Source organism: Panthera leo, chromosome B4, assembly GCF_018350215.1.
Source record: "Panthera leo isolate Ple1 chromosome B4, P.leo_Ple1_pat1.1, whole genome shotgun sequence".
Taxonomy (NCBI): domain Eukaryota; kingdom Metazoa; phylum Chordata; class Mammalia; order Carnivora; family Felidae; genus Panthera; species Panthera leo.
Genome location: NC_056685.1, coordinates 67,701,063 through 67,720,285, shown reverse-complemented (window position 1 = coordinate 67,720,285; position 19,223 = coordinate 67,701,063). Strand labels below are relative to the sequence as shown.

The 19,223-nt window shown below is 35.7% G+C and overlaps 1 protein-coding gene across 1 annotated transcript in view; it reads right to left on the bottom strand.

Annotated features, from left to right (window-relative positions):
• LRRK2 (leucine rich repeat kinase 2) overlaps positions 1-19,223 on the bottom strand; it is a 135,809-nt gene that overhangs the window by 5,649 nt on the left and 110,937 nt on the right. The window contains exons 42-47 of the mRNA XM_042946262.1: positions 14,018-14,188; positions 12,686-12,786; positions 7,249-7,443; positions 6,010-6,203; positions 4,396-4,468; positions 3,425-3,609 (exon numbers count right to left, since the gene is read on the bottom strand). Coding sequence (XP_042802196.1) covers positions 3,425-3,609; positions 4,396-4,468; positions 6,010-6,203; positions 7,249-7,443; positions 12,686-12,786; positions 14,018-14,188 — 919 coding nt within the window. The remainder of the gene's footprint in view (positions 1-3,424; positions 3,610-4,395; positions 4,469-6,009; positions 6,204-7,248; positions 7,444-12,685; positions 12,787-14,017; positions 14,189-19,223) is intronic.

Below are 19,223 nucleotides of genomic sequence, written 5' to 3'. Positions count from 1 at the left end.
ATACCAGTCATTCCCTTTCCCGCACTGGTATACCTGTAACACTACAGACCTCATTAAGTATCAAACTGTATTCATTAATTAGTGTGTCCCTGACACTAGACTGCAAATGTAGTTTCTTAAGGACAAGGACCATGTCTTTTCAATACACCCACAATCCAGTAAAGAGTCACCATGGATAAGTACCTATCTATCTAGCAGATACAAGTGAAGATAGATAAGAACCTATCTAGAAATAAATGCCTAGCTAACAAAGTAGGCAGTTTGTTAAGTAGACGGAAAGAGGATGGATGGATGCAGAATGAATAGAAGGAATGAACAACCAAGAAAAAGTAAAAATGGTTAACGTTGCAATTCGACCAGATAAATGACATGAAAATGTCACACCGTTTAAAAGCCTTTAGTTTATTGTAGGGCAGGAAGATTTTTTTTCTTCCTCTTTCTTGTTCTGGCAAGGGAGGCAAAAATATGTGCTGCCAGAGAGCCACTACATTTTAGACAATTTCTAGCTTTTTGCTGTATATAACAGAAGACAGTTCAAACTAGTACAAATATTACATAACATTTTAGAATTTATAAAATGCTTCTGTGCGTTCTCTCATTTGATCCTCAGTAACAATCTTATAAAATACTACAAACCTCCATGTCTGCAATGAGAGAAAGTTAACAAAGGCTAAATAACTTGCTCGAGGCCACATAACCAGCATGTCACAGAAGCAGGACTCGACAAGTCTCTGGAGGCCTGTGACTCCAGAGACCACATCATCTCTCACTACCCACCATGCCTCTGTCAGCGCGAACTGATGACAATGAGGAGGGTAATGAGGATGAAGCAGCATCTAATTAGCAATGAGGTATCTGCTTAGCCAGGGAGAGACGAAGGCAACAGGAGACACTTTTTGGGAAGAGAGCAAATACTTCCAAGTGTCTATGAAACCAGATCCTCGTCTCTTTCAGGTGATGAACAGCTTTGCAAGTGCCATGTTTTTGGGTGTTCTCTCTAGTACAGCATTTATACTCCAAATCTTATGTGGAATTTTAGGGAGTTGATTCCCATGATCTCATAACATGCTCTATGAAATAAAAAAAAATTGGGGGCCTTTCTTTTTAAATATTTTCAGTTTTGTTTTTTGTTTTTTTTTTTTTAGGTTGATTAAAAGTGGAAATTACAGGGATGCCTGGGTGGCTCAGTTGGTTGGGCATCCGATGCTTGGTTTTAGCTCAGGTCATGATCTCACCATTGTGGGATTGGACTAAGCATGTAACCTGCTTAAGAGTCTCTCCCTCTGCCCCTCCACAGCTTGCGTGCATTCTCTCTCTATCTCTCTCTCTCTCTCTCTCTCTCTCAAAAAAATAAAATTAATTAAAAAAATAAATGAATAAAAACATGTTTTTTTAAAAAAGTGGAAATTACAGAATGAAAATGGATTTATCCAAACATTTACCACACATTAGGAAACAAATCTGTGAATGAGAGAGAAAAACAAAAGTCCTCATCCATGAGAATTTACAATACATAGCAGTGTATCTGAACCCCAAAGACCTTAGAATCACATGAGAGCCTGAAAAGAAAAATACTGAAATCTGGGCCCCAGCCATGATTAATTCATCTGATTTAATTGGTCTGGAGGTGAGTCCCAGGCATAATAGTATTTTCAGCTACCTCATGGTTTCTAAGTGGGGCCAATGCTGAGAACCAGTTAAGTTCAGTATTAAGAGAGCATTTTTGAAAATTCTTTTATAAAAAATGTAAAGTAGATGTTGTGAAGGGAAATAATAGCTGAACTGGAAGAACAAATCCAAGGCATCTAATCTGCACAGGAGGAATCAAAGACAACCCACTCAGAAGAAGTGACATTTGCATTAAAACGAGCAGGGAACATATTAGTCGGCCAGGAAAAAAAGAAAATCACAGTCACAGGTTGGGGGTGAAAGGGAGCAGGCTGTCTTTGAGAACTGAGATGATTTCAGCTTGCCTAAAGCACAGGCAGCAAGGAGGCTGCAAAATACTAATCCAGAGAGGGAAGTAAGGACTAAATCCTACAGGGCCTGGTAGACTACCTTAAGATATCTGAACTTCAAACAAAGGACAATGGGATGTGACTGAGGGTTTTAAGCAGGAGACTGACACCAGACTGAGTTGTGTTTTAGAAGAGCTCCTCTGTCTGCAATGTTGAGAACAGACTGAAGGAACTCAATCAGAGGTTGAGAACTGGTTAAAAGATGCTGTTGTTAGTATGGTTATTGATGATGGATGGTAGCCTGGCCTGTGGAAGCAGTAGAAGGAAAGTGAGAAATGAAAGAATTTGAGTGTCAATTAGAAGAGTTAAATGGACAAAGGGAGTAAAAGATAAAGGAGTCCAGGATTACTCTCAAATTTAGGTGTTAGGTGATTAGATGGATATTGAGAAGCCAGGATATTCCCTGAGATGAGGATTTGTGACTCAAAGCTAATACTAATCACGAGTAATATTTATTGAGAGCTTACCAAGTGCTGGGCATTAGGTTAGCTCCTTATATTAATTTTCTTGTTTAGTCTTCCAAACATCCCTTTGAGGTACGATATATTACGATCCTCGGATTAGAGAAGACTGGATGTTTGAGTAGTTCTTGCCCAAGTTCACATAACCAACACACAGCAAAGCCAATATCTGAACTACAATTTATGCTGTTATCCACCAACCTACCCTGCTTGTCACTGAGGAATGTGGCTCTTATGAGAGCCAACTGCAATGATTTGGTTAAAACACAACTCTAACAATTGAAAGAACAAATGGGGACAAGGTTTCTGTTTTATTTTTGCTTGAAAGTGGTATCACTAACTTTGCTGTAGAAAGGGTATGTGTATAATTACCGAATCTAGAGATGACTTTATTCCTGAGGTGCATGTTTCCTACAATCAATACTTAATGCAAGTTATCTAAAGCGCATATGTAAAACCCACAGATGAAGTAAAATACTGACTTTATTACCTTTCAAAGTTATGTTTAATTTGATACAGGGATAATGAAATTGTTAAAAATTGAGATTGATAAATACTACTAAGATCATCATGGCTTTTCATATTTTATCCCAAACGTGACTAGGCTGGGTGACATTTTTAATAGAAAAATTAATTATGCATTTTAAAAGATTTTTGCTTGGGTTGCAACAACATTATTAATGATTATAAATAATAAACATGGGGGCGCCTGGGTGGCTCAGTTGGTTAAGCGTCTGACTCTTGATTTCAGCACAGGTCATGATCGCAAGGTCATGAGATTGAGCCCCAAGTAGGGCTCCACGCTGGGTGTGAAGCCTGCTTAAGATTTTCTCTCTCCCTGCCCCTCCCCACTCTCTCTTTCTCTCTCTCTCAAAAAAAAAAAAAAAAAAAAAGAATAAATATGAATAAAGTAGCAAATTAATTGTATAGATAGAAATAACTTACAACTGATTTGTCTTTGTCTCAATGAGCTTCTGAATGGTGAAATCATCAGAAAATGAGAAAAGTTTTGTGCCACATCCTCCCCACATAATGTTTTTTTCAGTTGAATTCATGGATTCACTCAAACACATCAGTGGAGTACTGACATTTCCTATATTTAGTATCTTCAAAGGAGCGGCTCCTTTACACTTTGCCAAGAAGAGAAACACATTCAATAAACTGAGTAGCTGCAGAATGAAACACTGTAAAATTTGCTGTGCTTTCTAAAAGCTACTATTCCATTTTAAATGGCTAGAGATCTTAAGATAAAAATTCAGGATACATTTTTCAAAGGATTTATGAAAACAGTATTCAAATTCAAGTGGTATGCAAAAACATCATCCTTATAACCAATCTCTTTACTTTTCCATGCAAAAAATGTACAGCAAATAACTCAGGGGTTATACTCTACTTGTCTGTCTCTCATTAGTAATGTTTTTTGATAACAAGGAGTATAAAGGGTAGGATGTTGGATAAATAGATGGAACCACAAGATGAATGGATGGAAGGAGGAATAAATGCTTTATTGATAAATGAGAATCTGAAGAACAGAAAGTTAATTGATTTCCTCCAGGCTAAAGAAAAACTTGGCAAACCAGATTTAAAACTTACGTTTTGTTTTTTTCCACAATATATTTATAAGGAATTATCACTTCATTTATATAAAAATAGAATTATTTTCATTCCTAACATTATAAATCAGATCTCATTTACCATTTTATCCTTAGTTCATTTATATAAAATGTACAGCCAGTCCACATACATTTATAGAGGTTCTATTGTATGCAAGATTTGATGGGAAAAAAAGGTGAAAAGAGTATTTGTGATCTTTGCTCTTCTGGAGTTTATAATCACTTAGAAGGGGAGTGGGGATAAGCATACATAAAACAAAGAACTTAACATTTTTTTTGATGTAGAATGGATTCAACATTTACCTTAACAGTTTTATCTTCAAAAATTGCTAAATTGCCATCAGCAGTTCCCACCAGAAGAAAGTTTTTTTGCTTGCTAAAAGAAAAAAAATGTCAAAATTGTTATAAAAAGAATGCTTATATTGACCAAGATGGCCATAACGTTCCCCCTAGGTTGACTAAACTTTAGACAGATTTCTTCATGACTCTATGGGCGCCTGACCTCCCTTTTTTATAATTTGCTTATTTTTTTACAGCATTTACTTTAGAAAATTTACAACTGTAAATTCTTTCTCTGCACATTTGAGATGTAACTCCTCTCCCAGCCTGTCAGTTTTACAACCTAGATATGTCTTTCTCAAGGAACTGGGAGCCTTCCTTTTGAAATGTAATCATCAAGAAAGGCTGGACCCCAGGGCACCTGGGTGGCTCAGTCGGTTAAATGTCTGACTTCAGCTCAAGTCATGATCTGAGTTCATGAGTTCGAGCCCCACATTGGGCTCTATGCTGACAGCTCAGAGCCTGGAGCCTGCTTCGGATTCTGTGTCTCCCTCTCTCTCTGCCCCTCCCCCATGCACACGCGCATGCACGTGCACTCTCTCTCTCTGACCCTCTCTCAAAAATAAATAAACATTAAAAAAATTAAAACAAAAAAAGAAAAGCAGAGCCCCACCTCACAGTCTCCATGGGAGGGTAGAAGCCTAACTTCAATGAGCAACAATTAGCAAAGACAGATCAGTTAATCACATGGAGCCTCCCACAATGACCTGCAGTCATTTCCACTGCAGTACATTTCCACTAGCTCCATCAATATTAAAAACTCTCCCACCTTTTGTATCAGTAAAGTTGAGTTCAATCTCTGCCCCCTATTGGAATAATCTTAAATAAAGTCTTCCTTGCTTATTTAACACCATCTGATGAATGAATTTTTTCTCTGACAATACCCAAATAATTTCAACTCCAAAACTGCCAGTGGAGTTTATATTTCAGCTGCCAAAAACTTGAGTTTCACGGTTTTCTAATGTACTTATTTATTTTCCAGTATTGGCTTAAACAGGAGAAATATATGGGGTATAATCTTAATGGCTCCTGGAAATCATCCTGCCCCAAGTATTATAACAATCAGCCTGTTACTCACATCTGAAATTCTGCCAGTTAGATAAATTCATTTGAAATGAGATCCCTGTAACCAAGAATGGTTGAGTCGTTTTCACCTATTAATAACTTATGAATTCATTTAGTAGGTATTTTCCCAATTTGATAGTTAACTGACATGTTTTAAACCAATATGGAATAGGCTACTGATATTCAAAAAAAGAATAAATGGAAAATTATCTCTGAAGAGGACTTACAAAGAAAAGTAACCTGATGTGAAGGGTGGTAATGAAATCAATCAGAACTGAGGTAATACCAGCAGTAGGGCTGGTTGGCCTGAAGAAAAGGACTGACCTGTCTCATACTGCCTCAGCTTGATCTATAAGAATATCTTTGTGGCCTCCCACAATGCCCTTTAATATATGCATATTGATAGAAATATGTTAAAAATGAGCAGTCTTTGCTGAAGCAATCAAAGTTTTCCACACAATCAGTCATCTAAAAGTATGGAACTTTCTCTAATGGTCAAATTCACTACCATACCTTTGCTTGGGAACGGAATTGCAATATAAGCAAGTTACAGAATCAGTCATCTTTTTAAGGGTATGTCTCTTTTTCCCATCTTCGGTACTGATGACCAGGAGCATGCCAGACTGTGTCCCACACACAATCCAGCTTTCCTTTTCAGCAGGAAGATGCACCAAAGCTAGGCACAGTATTCTGCTGTCAGTAACTTCCTGTTAAAAAAAGGAAAAAAAAACAACACTCTAATGAACTTGATTCTGGCTTAAGTGACTAGAATTTGAATAGAATAAAAACATCATTATCCATACACTGAACTCTTTTTACTCTCTTGCTCTTAATTTTAAAAACAATGCCGATTTTATTTAACTGTCAATAATAAATGAGTTAACTGGCAAACAACTTTGCCTATCTAAAATGCATCTAAAACTAAAATTAAAATTGAAAAACATTTTTCAGTATCCATATTTCTCACTCCACCAAAATAATATGAGAGGATTGTTCAACCTTAAGAATAATGATTAGGCATAACATGTATTTCACACCAACAGCCACAATATTAGCTTATTTTTTAAGTCTAGAAATTTATCTTATCTCTGCTAATACAATTTGTTGACCCATCTTGTAGAGCAGTACCCGGATTTTCTCTTTCAGTCATGAGCACCGACCCCCAGCTGCTGTGAGTGCTGATTACTAACAGCTCAGAGTTGCACCCTCCACCACATAACTGCCCTCCACTGCTGGGAGCTGGCTTGGTCAGAAATGGCAGGCAGGCGTGGCCACACCCACCCTTGGGCAGACCGCAGCCAATGCCTGACTGCCATGTGGGAATGAAAGACTGGTGGCCTTGAGAGACCAATCTGTGTTGCTATCCACACCCCAGTCTCTCATGGCTGAAGACTGACAGACTTCTTCAAAAACTACATTGTTGTGGAATTTCTTCCCCTGTTCTATTGGCTTCCTTCACTTCCTTAAAAGTTACTCTCTCCTTACATCACTTGTACAAGACTCTTTTGTCTTAAACTCTGTTTCTAGGGATCCTGACCTGAGACAAACATAGACTATGATTTTAAAACAAAACAAAGACTATTTAATGTTATGTAAATACTCTTGTTCCATCAGAAAACTAACCTAACAACACTCCTACATTGCTTTCATTTCACTTCTTTCTAAGTAACTTTTTAACTGATACACTCTTTAGCATAACCTGCAAAATAAATTTTCTAAAGTATTTGTAATTTAAAGAGTATTTTGATTTACCTCAGAAGTGTGTTTTTCCATATTTAAGTCAAGAAATGAGAGCTGTCCTTTGTCAGTGTGCCCACAGCCCAGCCAGATGCTTGCACTCTTGCTGTTATGATTTGTAGCAACCATGCATTCAACTATAAAGTTTTTAGGTATTGATATATGTCTCATCAGACAGATTAACTCAGCTGAATTCAAAATGTCAAAGACCTGAGAAAGTTTATAAACAACAAAATAATATGCATCAAGTTAACACATGTCCTCTTGAAAGATCATATTATTGTGCACAACGTAGAACTGCATGTTATAACTGTTAACTGTGATCTAATCCAAGCAACAAGATTAATAATCCAAACTACAGATAAAATTACATTAAAATAATACTTAGTTTTAGACTAAGCATAAAATATACTCTTTTGTATGTATGTTTTGTAACTTGAAAAAAGAGAAAATCCCAAAAGTGCCAACTGAACAGAAATGTAGTATAGACTGGAGCTATTCAACACTCAACTCTATACTGCAGAGCCACATCATGTTACAGATAGACACAGGCCACCAACAGAATAGACTTTCTGCCAGTTGCAGGGAAAAGAAATTTTGATCTTTGGTAATGAAATTCACAAATCAATTCTAGATTCTGTTTTCATGCTTTTCCTTGAAACACTAAAGAACAAGAGAGACAGGGTGGGGGTGGGGAAGAGAACTGTAAGAAAACAGAACCAGGACTCAAGAGAGTGGCATTAGAGCCACGATACAGCCACTTGCCTTCCACTCATGAGATGCAGAGAAAGCTCCTTATTCTCTCAGTGTCTCATCTGACAAAGGTAAGGAGTTTACCCATCTTGTCTAATATATACTGTATTTAAAGATTAAGTGGGTAGGTCAAAGTCAAATACTATCATATACTACAAAAAAAAAAAAAAAAAAAAAAAAAAAAAAAACAAGGTGAAGTATTGTTGAAAATAAAAGGAGAATAGAGTAGGGGCGCCTGGATGGCTCAACTGGTTAAGTGTCTGACTCTTGGTTTTGGCTCAGGTCTGATCTCACAGTTTGGGGGTCAAGGTCCACCTCGGGCTCTGTGCTGATAGTGTGGAAACTGCATGGGATTCTTTTTCTCCCCCTCTCTCTCTCTCTGCTTGTCAGCCAGTCACACTCTCTCTCTCAAAATAATGAATGAAATTAAAAAGGAGTAAAGAATAAAATAATAATTAAGCTATGGAAATTTTACTGTGAAAAACAAATTAAAAATACAAGAAGTCTATGTGATGAATACCAGTTATAACCAAAATTTAAAGACAAGTAGACATACAAATGGCCAGCTTGTATATGAAAAAGTGCACATCACTATTCATCAGAAATGCAAATCAAAACCACCACGAGATATCACTTCACACCTGTCAGAATGGCTACTATCAAAAAGACAGAAAAAAGAAGGGCTAGCAAGGATGTGGAGAAAAAGGACTCCCTGTACACTGTTGGTGAGAATGTAAATTGCTGCAACCACTATGGAAAACAGTATGCAATTTCTCAAAAAATTATAAAGAGAAAAACCATCCAACTTTTATTTCTGGGTATAAATTTAAAGCAAATGAAAGCATTTATGTTTAAAGGATATCTGCACCCCCATGTTCACTGCAGCATGATTCACAATAGCCAAAACATGGAAGCAACCTAAGTGTCCATAAATGGATGAACGGATAAAGAAAATAAGATATATACGTATATGTATATATGTATGTGTGCACCTATACACACAATGGAATATTATTCAGCAATTAAATAAGAAGGAAATTTTGCCATTTGCAATAGCATGGGTGGACCTTGAGGGTATAATGTTAAGCAAAATATATCAAACAGAAAAGACAGATACTGTACTGTATCACTTATATAAGTGGGACCTAAAAAAGAATAAAATAAAATAAACAAAACAAAGCTTCCAGATACAGAAAATGGACTGGTGGTTGTGAAAGGCAGGGCATGGGAGTGGGTAAAATGGGCGAAGCGGGTCAAAAGGTACAAATTTCCGGTTATAAGAAAGGGATGTAATGTATAGCATGGTGACTAATGTTAACAATATCACACAGCATATTTGAAAGTTGCTAAGAGAGTAGATCTTAAGAGTTATTAACATAAGAAAAAAACTATAACTTTGAGGTAATGACTGTTAACGAAACTGACTGTGGTAATAATTTCAGAATACATACATGTATCAAATCATCATGTTGTAAATCTAAAACTAACATAGTGTTTATGTCGATTATGTCTCAATAAAATTAGGAAGGGGAAGGTAGGGAAAGTAGCCAAGATAATTACATAATTCTTGATAAAATCAGCATATGTATTCAGCTATTTTTGAGTAAACATTTTAAAGCTGAACAAAAAATTTTCGGGGCGCCTGGGTGGCTCAGTCAGTTAAGCGTCCGACTTTGGCTCAGGTCATGATCTCGCGCTCTGTGAGTTCGAGCCCTGCATCGGGTTCTGTGCTGACAGCTCAGAATTGGAGCCTGCTTTGGATTCTGTGTCTCCCTCTCTCTCTGGCACTCCCCCGGTTCATGCTCTGTCTCTCTCTGTCTCAAAAATAAATAAACGTTAAAAAAATTAAAGTTGAACAAAAAATTTTCAATAAATTATGATACAAAATCAAGAGTCCACAACATAAAGAGAGCTCTTATTTTGATCTATTAAAATCTTTTTCAGTTTAAAACACAATAAGGGGGCGCCTGGATGGCTCAGTCGGTTAAGCATCCGACTTCAGCTCAGGTCATGATCTTGCGGTCTGTGAGTTTGAGCCCCGCATTGGTCTCTGTGCTGACAGCTCAGAGCCTGGAGCCTGCTTCGCATTCTGTGTCTCCCTCTCTCCCTGTCCCTCCCCACTCATGCTCTATCTCTCTCTCTCTTAAAAATAAATAAACATTAAGACACAGTAAAAAATTTACTTCTGATAATATGGTGGGAAAGGTTATTTGGACAAGCCACCCATCTAAAAGTAACTTAAAATGCTAAGGAAATTATTTTTTAATCTCTTAAAAATATTAAAGATCTGACAACATCATAGGACTTATCAGGACAAAATATTAGTGAAAGAATCCAATGAAAGACAGAGAGGTCAACTGAAACTTAAAGCCAGATATTTCCTTAAAGGCATTTGTCTATTGAAGGCAAAACTGATGTGTGGTTTCTGATATCTTATCAGTCCACAAGAAAGAAGTTTAAATCTAGAGCATTCCCAAAGTGGAGTCCAATAAAAGCCTGTTCCCATAAATCTGGAACCCCAAAGGACTACATATTCAGAGTAAATGAGAACCAGAAATAAAGCCACCCCATGCTTCCACTTTCACTGGTATGAGGAAAGTTGCCTTTGACAAAGGGGGAGGAAGGAAAAGAACCCTGAGAAATTGTTATTCAAAAGCTTGTTCTCATGAACATTTGTAGACCAGATTCCCATCGCCTAGGTAGTTCAAAAAAAAAAAAAAATCTCAAACCAGGAACTGAGTTTAAAGCAATTTGCAGCAAGAAAATTAAGAAAAAAATGTGAAAGACCTGTATGCAAAATCATAAAACTTTATTGAAAGACAAGAAAACATAAATAGAAAGATAACCCACATTCAAGAATAGAAAAACTTAATGTAATGAAGATAAAATCCTCCCCAAATTGTCTGCAGATTCAATGCAAGGCCAATCCAAGTCACAATAGGTTTTTTCATAAAAGTTGACAAAGTGATTTTAAAATTTATATAGAAAAACTAAATCCAAGAAAGCTAAAGCATTCCTAGAGAAGAAAAATAAGTAGAGAAACGAGATTTATAAAGTGACAGGAATTAACACAGGATAGTATTAGAGGAAGAACATATAAGTTGACCAATGGAAGAGAACATCTGTGTGGATGTGTGAGTATCTGACAAATTAAAGAGTAAAACTAGGGGAAACGATCAACAGAAAAAAAAGGAAGAAACTATTTAATAAATAAAGCTGGAAAATTTAGTTATCCATATGGAAAAAAACTGGATCCAGATAAAAATTTCAATTCCTAATGGGTTAAGAACTTAAATGCCAAAAGCAAAACAGTTTTTTTTTTTTTTCTTTTCAGAAAAACAGCACATGAGCAGGGGAGAGGAGCAGAGGGAGAGACAGAGAATCCTAAGCAGGCACCATATTCAGCACAGAGCCTGACATAGGGCTCAGTCCCACAACACTAGGATCATGACCTGAGCCAAAATCAAGAGTTGGGATGCTTAACTGACTGAATCACCCAGGCGCCCCCAAAAGCAAAACTTTTAACCACTTTGAAGAAGCCATAGATAAATATTTGTGTGACTCTAGGAGAGATGAGGAAGTCTTAAAACAGGACCTCATAATGGTAATAACCATTAAAAGGGTTGTTAAATTTATCTGTATTAAAATTAAGAAATTCTATTCATCAAGAGGCACCCTACAGGAAATAAAAAGACAAACTACAAATTCAGAAAAGAAATTTGCAGTATATATAACCAACGAGGGATTAGTATTTCTTTTTTTTTTCTTTTACTCATTTTATTTCTATGCAAATAATCCCACAGAAAAATCGGCAAAATAATGAACAGGTATTTCCCATAAGGGTAAATACATATATAACCAATGAACATATAAAGACATGGTCATCCTTAGTAGTATTTAGGAAAATGTAAATCAATACATAAGACAGTATATTTGAAAAAATTAAGAACCCAGATAGCACTAAAATTTAGGGAGAATATATAGAGAAATGGCCACACTCACATCCAGGTAATAGAAGTGTTAAGCTGGTACGGCTTCTTCAGAAAATAATACGGATATTCATATATTCTATGATTCTGCAATTCAACTCAGGTATATACCACAAAGCAACTCTCATACATTCTGCACTAGAAAAGTACAACCATAGTCATAGCAGTACTGTTCATAATAACAAAAAACTGGAAACAATACCAATACCCATAGATATGACCATGGGTACATATACTGTTGATCATTCAAACAGTGCAATGGAACAGCACTGTAAATAATCAATGGCTATGTTTAACAACCTCCATAAAGCTTACAAAATAAGGTTAGAAGAGCAACTGAAAATATCTTCGTACATGACATGATTACAATTCCATTTTAACTAGAAGATGAATGCAGGAAACTAAACTGGATAGCAAACATAAGGAAAAGAAAAGCAGGAATTATCTCCAAAGTTAGAAAGTGACTACATCTCTAGGGAAAGGAGAGTGATACAATCAGGAAGAAGCATGTGGGGGCTTCCAGGGTGTTAGCAATGCTCTTTATTTTGTGCCATGGGTGGTGGGGAATATAGGAGTTTTGCATTATGACTGTTTTAAACTGTATGTGTATGTTTACTTATATATCTGAATATATATGTGAAGGTTATATATGTGTATACATATATTGATGTTCTGTATAAAATATTGATATATTTTGACTATAATCATACCTGGGCAGAAGTAGGCCTTTCTTGAGGATTTTCTTTCAAACACTTTTTAATTAACTTCTCCACCATAGGCCACGGGGCACAACCATATTCTTTAACTGGATCTAAAACATTCAAAACCATATCATGCTAGAACATTAAACAAATCAGAACAACAATTTCATTTCCTTTCATTGTGTATGAGAGGCCCAGACCATGCAGAGAAATACTCTGATCTCCATAATTCTATATGTATTATGGATCTATTTATATCACAAACTTAAAGATAATTTTTCTAGCCTAATCTCTACTAGAGACATCAAAAAAGACTTCCTGGTTTTTTATTATATAAAAAAAGACACAAATACCAATTGAATAACAGATTTTCATTCCACACCTGCATTTCACAAATACTGTGAAAAAAATTTTGTGCATATAATAATTAGACTTCTGTGGAATTACTTTTAATTTTAATACTTAAATTTGGCAAGCATTTAATCCTCATATACCTATAGTCAGTTTGTGCACATTTCTTTTTTATAAGAGGTATGCTGTTCTTCTGGTTGGTATAAACCACAGACCTGGGAATTGTCACTGGAAAGATAACTGGTAAAATAAGGGTGATGATCTAGATTGTGTTGAAAGTTTATCCGAATAATAATAAATTTTCTTTTAGTGGGCATCTTTAAAGGTCCCCCAAAAGAAGGTAGTTAAAGCTATATTCTCTGTACCTGGAACATAGCATACACTCAAAAATATTCCTTAAGTGAAAGAAAAAGCAGAAAATATGAAAAACAGCTACATACATTTAAAAGAGTATTTTGTAAGGGGAACTGAAGTAATAGTTAAGGAATGAATGACAACATCCTAGAATTTCTTAAAAACATGAGACAACCATTCAAAATGAGATCTGATCTCACTAAACATTTACTAATTCTTATTAATATTTACTACTAAAAATTATTATTATAAATAATTCAACCTTCCATTGCTGCATATAAATTATCTCCCTCCAAGAACATGAAAACACTCCAGGCTAATGAGCACATAGTAACTCTTTATAAGAACAGAAATCACTAAGCATGGAGCTCCAACAGCAATTTCCTTTTCTGAATATTCTTCTAAATTTAATACCAAATACATTAATATGAATTTGGGATATTTTTAAAAAGCTTGAAACTGCTATCTTTCTCATGTGATTTTTATTGTGTCACAGGAATTAAGAATATTCATGCGCTAAACAAAAAATCATCAGTTGTGAAATGAATTAAGTCTACAACCACAATTAAATAACTTGGAAAGAAAACTGCTGATATTAAAAATAATAATCTTTATTGCACATAAAATAACACTTACCGGGTAATTTCCCTTGTATTGCCAGTTCATCAAACTCATTTGGAAACTTCAAACCCTCTGCTATTCTACCTCCAGTTGTCAAGATGTCATAGAGTAGTAAGCCAAATGAATAAACATCAGCCTGCTGGTTATAAATAACATTTCCTCTTGCAACTTCAGGTGCACGAAACCCTGAAAGGAAGCAGATATATTAATAAATATGCCCATCCTGTTGGGATGAGCACTGGGTGTTGTATGGAAACCAATCTGACAATAAACTTCATATTAAAAATATATATATATGCCCAACACTAGAGCCCATACACCCAAGAAGGAATATTCTTAGGCATATATGCTGATGAAGAGTCAAGGAGATGAGCTGTATACCAGGCTATGTCCTCTTATAAGGAGACATGTAGCCAGTTAACAGCCATGTGCTACATTTCACCTCAAGATTGATCTTGAAAAATAATAAGGATAAACATCCAATAATGATTATTAAATCATGCTTCATAATTAAAGTAAGTCTAATAAGGGGGAAAAAACCTATATCATTTTTCTCATTCCTAAAAATAACTATTCCCAGGAAAGTGTTGCAAACAAAGGAGGGGTCAGGAGGGACAAAGGAGGGGTCAGGAGGGACAAGATTTCTAGACTTCACTCCAAGTCACTTTAACCTGACTAAAGTCCAATGCCCTCATTATTTCCAGGGCTTGTGATTCAGCTCTTCCTACCCAATGGAAAAATAAAAATTAAACCATGACTAAAAAACAAATAAAAGCCCTCTCTCTCAGGTGCTGGTTCATTACTGAAACTCTTTTAGAGGTAAATAAAACCTTTCATTTCACAATAGAAATAAATTGCTTTTAAATTCTTCAAAAAAAAAAGAGTAATTTTAACATGATTCATAATAGTAAAAATATCAACAATTAATGAAATCCAACTATTTAAGGAAATTGGTTAAATGTGCACTATGCATTAACTTAAAAATCATTTTTAAGATGACACGTAGGACATAAATCCTAGAGGACAGAAATTTATCAAATATGTGAAAAAAAAACAGCTGAGTTCATTTTCTTAGATATGATAATGGTATTGTGATTATGGAAACAAACATCCTTACTCTAAGGAAATACATGTCAGTATTTTTAGGCATGGCAGCATGATGTCTGCAATTTAATTTCGTGTCTCAAATTCATATACAAATAAAGTGAGAGAAAGAACAGTGTGGCATACAGTTAATAATCCATGTCAAGGGCATATAGGTGTATATTGTACTATACTTTCAGCTTTTCTGTAGACTTAAACATTTTCAAAATAAACAGTTTGCCAATATATCTGAATGTAATAATGATTATTATCCATGTGCTAAAATTATGGGTAGCTTTTATTTACCCTTTTTTAATTTTTTATACTTCTAAATTTTCTATAATGAACATACAGGATTGTTACTGTAGTTTAAATATGTAGCCAGGGAAATAATGAATTCACAGCCTTCAAGAACGAAATGACTGAATTTGGAAAGAGTTCTGTTGGACAGAGAGTTCACCATCAAAAGATGAGAGGCCCAGCAGTCCTTCACCAGGCAGGAAGGACATAAAGAATCAGAAAGATGGGATGTCATCTTTGAGTTTGATAATCCCTATTGCACTAATCGTTAACATTCTCCAGGTAACATGTTGCCACGCTTGTTCATGCTCTCTCTTTCTACACACATACACTCACCATTTTTCCATATATATAATATATATATCGATCAATCTGTCAATCGACCAATTGATAGATATAATATGTATTTTCTTAGAATAAGGACATTTTCCTACATAGCCATAATTTCATACTCATACCCTAAACTCAAGAATTGTGTAAGTAATTAAGACAGTTCTTAAAAAGATCCCTAATAAACTATACCTGTGACATCATGTAAGCATAATGTAAAATATGAATACCCAATTCATATTCCTATAGCACCTTACAGATAATTTCCTAAGTATTTCATTAGCTATGCAGAAAAATCACCTGTGGTGGGCAGATGAGGACTTTCCATTTTACAAATAACATAAAAATGTTATGCGTTTTCCTAAGGCCACAAAGATAATGAATGGTAAATTCAAGAGTACTTAAATGAGCTGCTCACACATTAGCTAGTTCATTAAGGATATTTATGCTTACCTTTCTAGAATGTGAAAGGGATTTTAGAGGTTAAAATAAATCTCATCCAATTATTTATTATTCATTCAACACATTTTGGGGGTATCTATTATAGCAAGGTACCATTCAAAGACTATTAAAACATTCACTATATTTTGTCTCTTGGTAAATTTGCTGTTAGAAGCATTAGGATTTGGAATCATGGGACCTTAGAGCAGAAAAACTCAAGGGTCACTTAATCTAAATTCTCATCCAAGGCACATCCTGTTGCAACAGTTTTTAGCCCTCTAGGCATCAATCCACAGATGTTAGAGCTGCACAGAGGGTTAGAATTTTTTTTCTTAGTGAGTCAGGGGATGCTAAGAAAGATAATTGCGAGGATATGGAAAGAAATATTGACTTCAACACGGAAATGATTTTAACCTTCTTATCTTCTTCCTTTCAAAATAAATATCTTCATTGACACAATTCCCACTGGGAGAACATAATCCTTATTTATATATTCAGGAGATACCTCAATTACAATATAAGGCACTTCTAAATGCTGCTTGAAATTCACCTGATGAATTCACAGTATCTTTAGAGAATTTAAAAGTAATAAACAACTTCCTACAGTGGGACAGACCACCCCCATCATCCCTGTTCTTGGTGTAGCACCGATGAAACATATCAGGAAAATCAGAATCCAAAAGGTAAAAGAAACAAAAGTTCTGTACCTCAAAGATTCAAACCCTACATTGGCATATGCCATAAACAAGGTTGAAGGAAAAACCCTACACTTGAAAATACCTGCAATATAAGAGAGGCAAAGAGTACACGTGACTAAAAGCAGATTGATGAATGGTAAGGACAATCGACGAATGAATAAAGACACAAAATCATACAGAACGTGAAAGGAAAAATAGGTCCTATATAATAAAGATTGATTAGCCTCAAATGAAAAATAAGCAAATAAATACTTTAAAAATAAAAACATTAAACATAACAAAAACATAAAACATTTTCATTTTTGATTATGAATTTTATGAAGATTAAAAGGAGTAACAAACCCCGAATGGGAAATGAGAGCTCTAATTTGAGTATGAAGGGAATTTTAATTTACTAACTTTTCTAGGAGGCAATTAATGTTTCAAAATTCAAAATATGCACACCAGCAATACCATGTCTAGGAATTTAACTTTAAAAAATTAGTTTCATAAATGGACAGGGGCACCTGGGTGGCTCAGTTGGTTAAACGGCCGACGCTTGATTTTGGCTCAGGTCATGATCTCTCAGTTTGTGGGATAGAGCCCCATGTTGGGCTCCATGCTGATGGTACAGAGCCTGCTTGGGATTCTCTCTTCCTCTCTCTCTCTCTGACCCTCCCCAGCTTGCATGTAATCTCTCTCTCTCAAAATAAATAAACTTTAAAAAATTATTTCTCATAAATGGACAATTTAAATTTACAATTATGCCAATTAAAGCACTGTCAATATATCAAAAAGTCAGAAAAAAATTTAAATATACATCAAGATGTGGTTAAGTAAGTAAATACTGTGCATACTAGCAATGAAATGCGACGTGACTGCTAAAACTGATGTTTGACACAGAAAGATGTCCATGAAATATTAATTAGAAAAAGAAAACTAAAGCAGAATTTACAATAGAGCTATTAAAAACTTAAGCACAATCGAATCTAGATACAGATATATCTCTATCTTATGAGAGTGGTAAGAATTATGTCTGCTAATTTATTAGAAACACGTATTTTGACCTCCTTAATAGCATTTTCTGCTTTCATCTCGTGCCCTTATGTTTTGTAAATCAAATATTACTTTAAAGTGACTTGGCCTGGGGTGCCTAGATGTCTCAGTCAGTTAAGTGTCAGACTCTTGGTTTCTGCTCAGGTCGTGATCTTGTGGTTTGTGAGTTTGAGCCCCGCAAAGGGCTCTAGACTGACAATGTGGAGCCTGTTTAGGATTTTCTCTCTCTCTCTCCCTCTCTCCCTCTGCCCCTCCCATACTCTCTGTCAGAATAAATAAATAAAGTTTAAAAAAAAAATAAAATGACTTGGCCTGAGATGCCTCATCATGGAGTCCTTCACCTCAAAACCAAAATGACTGGGAGGAGGGGGACTGAGAGCGTTAGGACCTAAGCTGTCAACATGATGTTTGATTATCAGTCTAAGCCATGTATTTTACATGTACCTTATCACCAAGGCATCCCCTGGAACAGCAGCTGCAAGTACTTCCAAAGTTTTCACTTTACATTTAACTATGCTTGTCACCATAGTAGTAACAGGAAGAATGAACTTTCAAGCTATGCAATTTATTCACCACTGAATTTAATTTGGGAAGAAAATGAACACTTCTACTATCACCTGCCATTGAGAAAGGTTAGAAATAGGAACATCTCCTGCATCTTCACAAAGGGACCATACTGCCACATGATCTATGGTCTAATATTATGAATGACCTCTGATGCTCATGGACCATATCACCACACTGAAGGAATACCCTGTTTAGCATCAATGGCCCTCAAAGACTAGAAATGTCAAGTACTAACTGACATCCTAAATGTGCATTTGTTAAGTCAGGCTGTCCAAATAAGTCTTTTATTTAAGCATGTGTCACTTTTACCTCTAGCTAAGATGGAACAAGAGGGGCTAGATTTACCATTGTGCATAAAACAATGAAATAACCAGACAAAATATATGAAACACTGGACACTAGGAGCACAGGAGAGTGATCCCTGAGAGACAGCGAACAAACAAGATGAGTCCTCTGATGGCCCTGCAGAGAGTTTCCAGCCCACAGTACAGGGAAGGGAAACAAAATCAGAGCCTGGTGCCCTCTAAGTTGAGAAGAAAGAGCAGAAAGTCGGGGAAAGCAAAGGCAGGTAGAATGTGCCAGGCATTGTACCAAACACTTTTTATGAATTTCTTTATATGAATTTAATTTCCACAGCAATCCCCTAAAATAGATATTGTTATTAGCTACTATTGTTTAACCAAGGAAAAAAGGTAATTTCTCTGGTCTCAGCTAGTAAGGGGTAGAGCAAGAATTCCAACTCAGTCTGACTTCACAGCCAGTGTTTA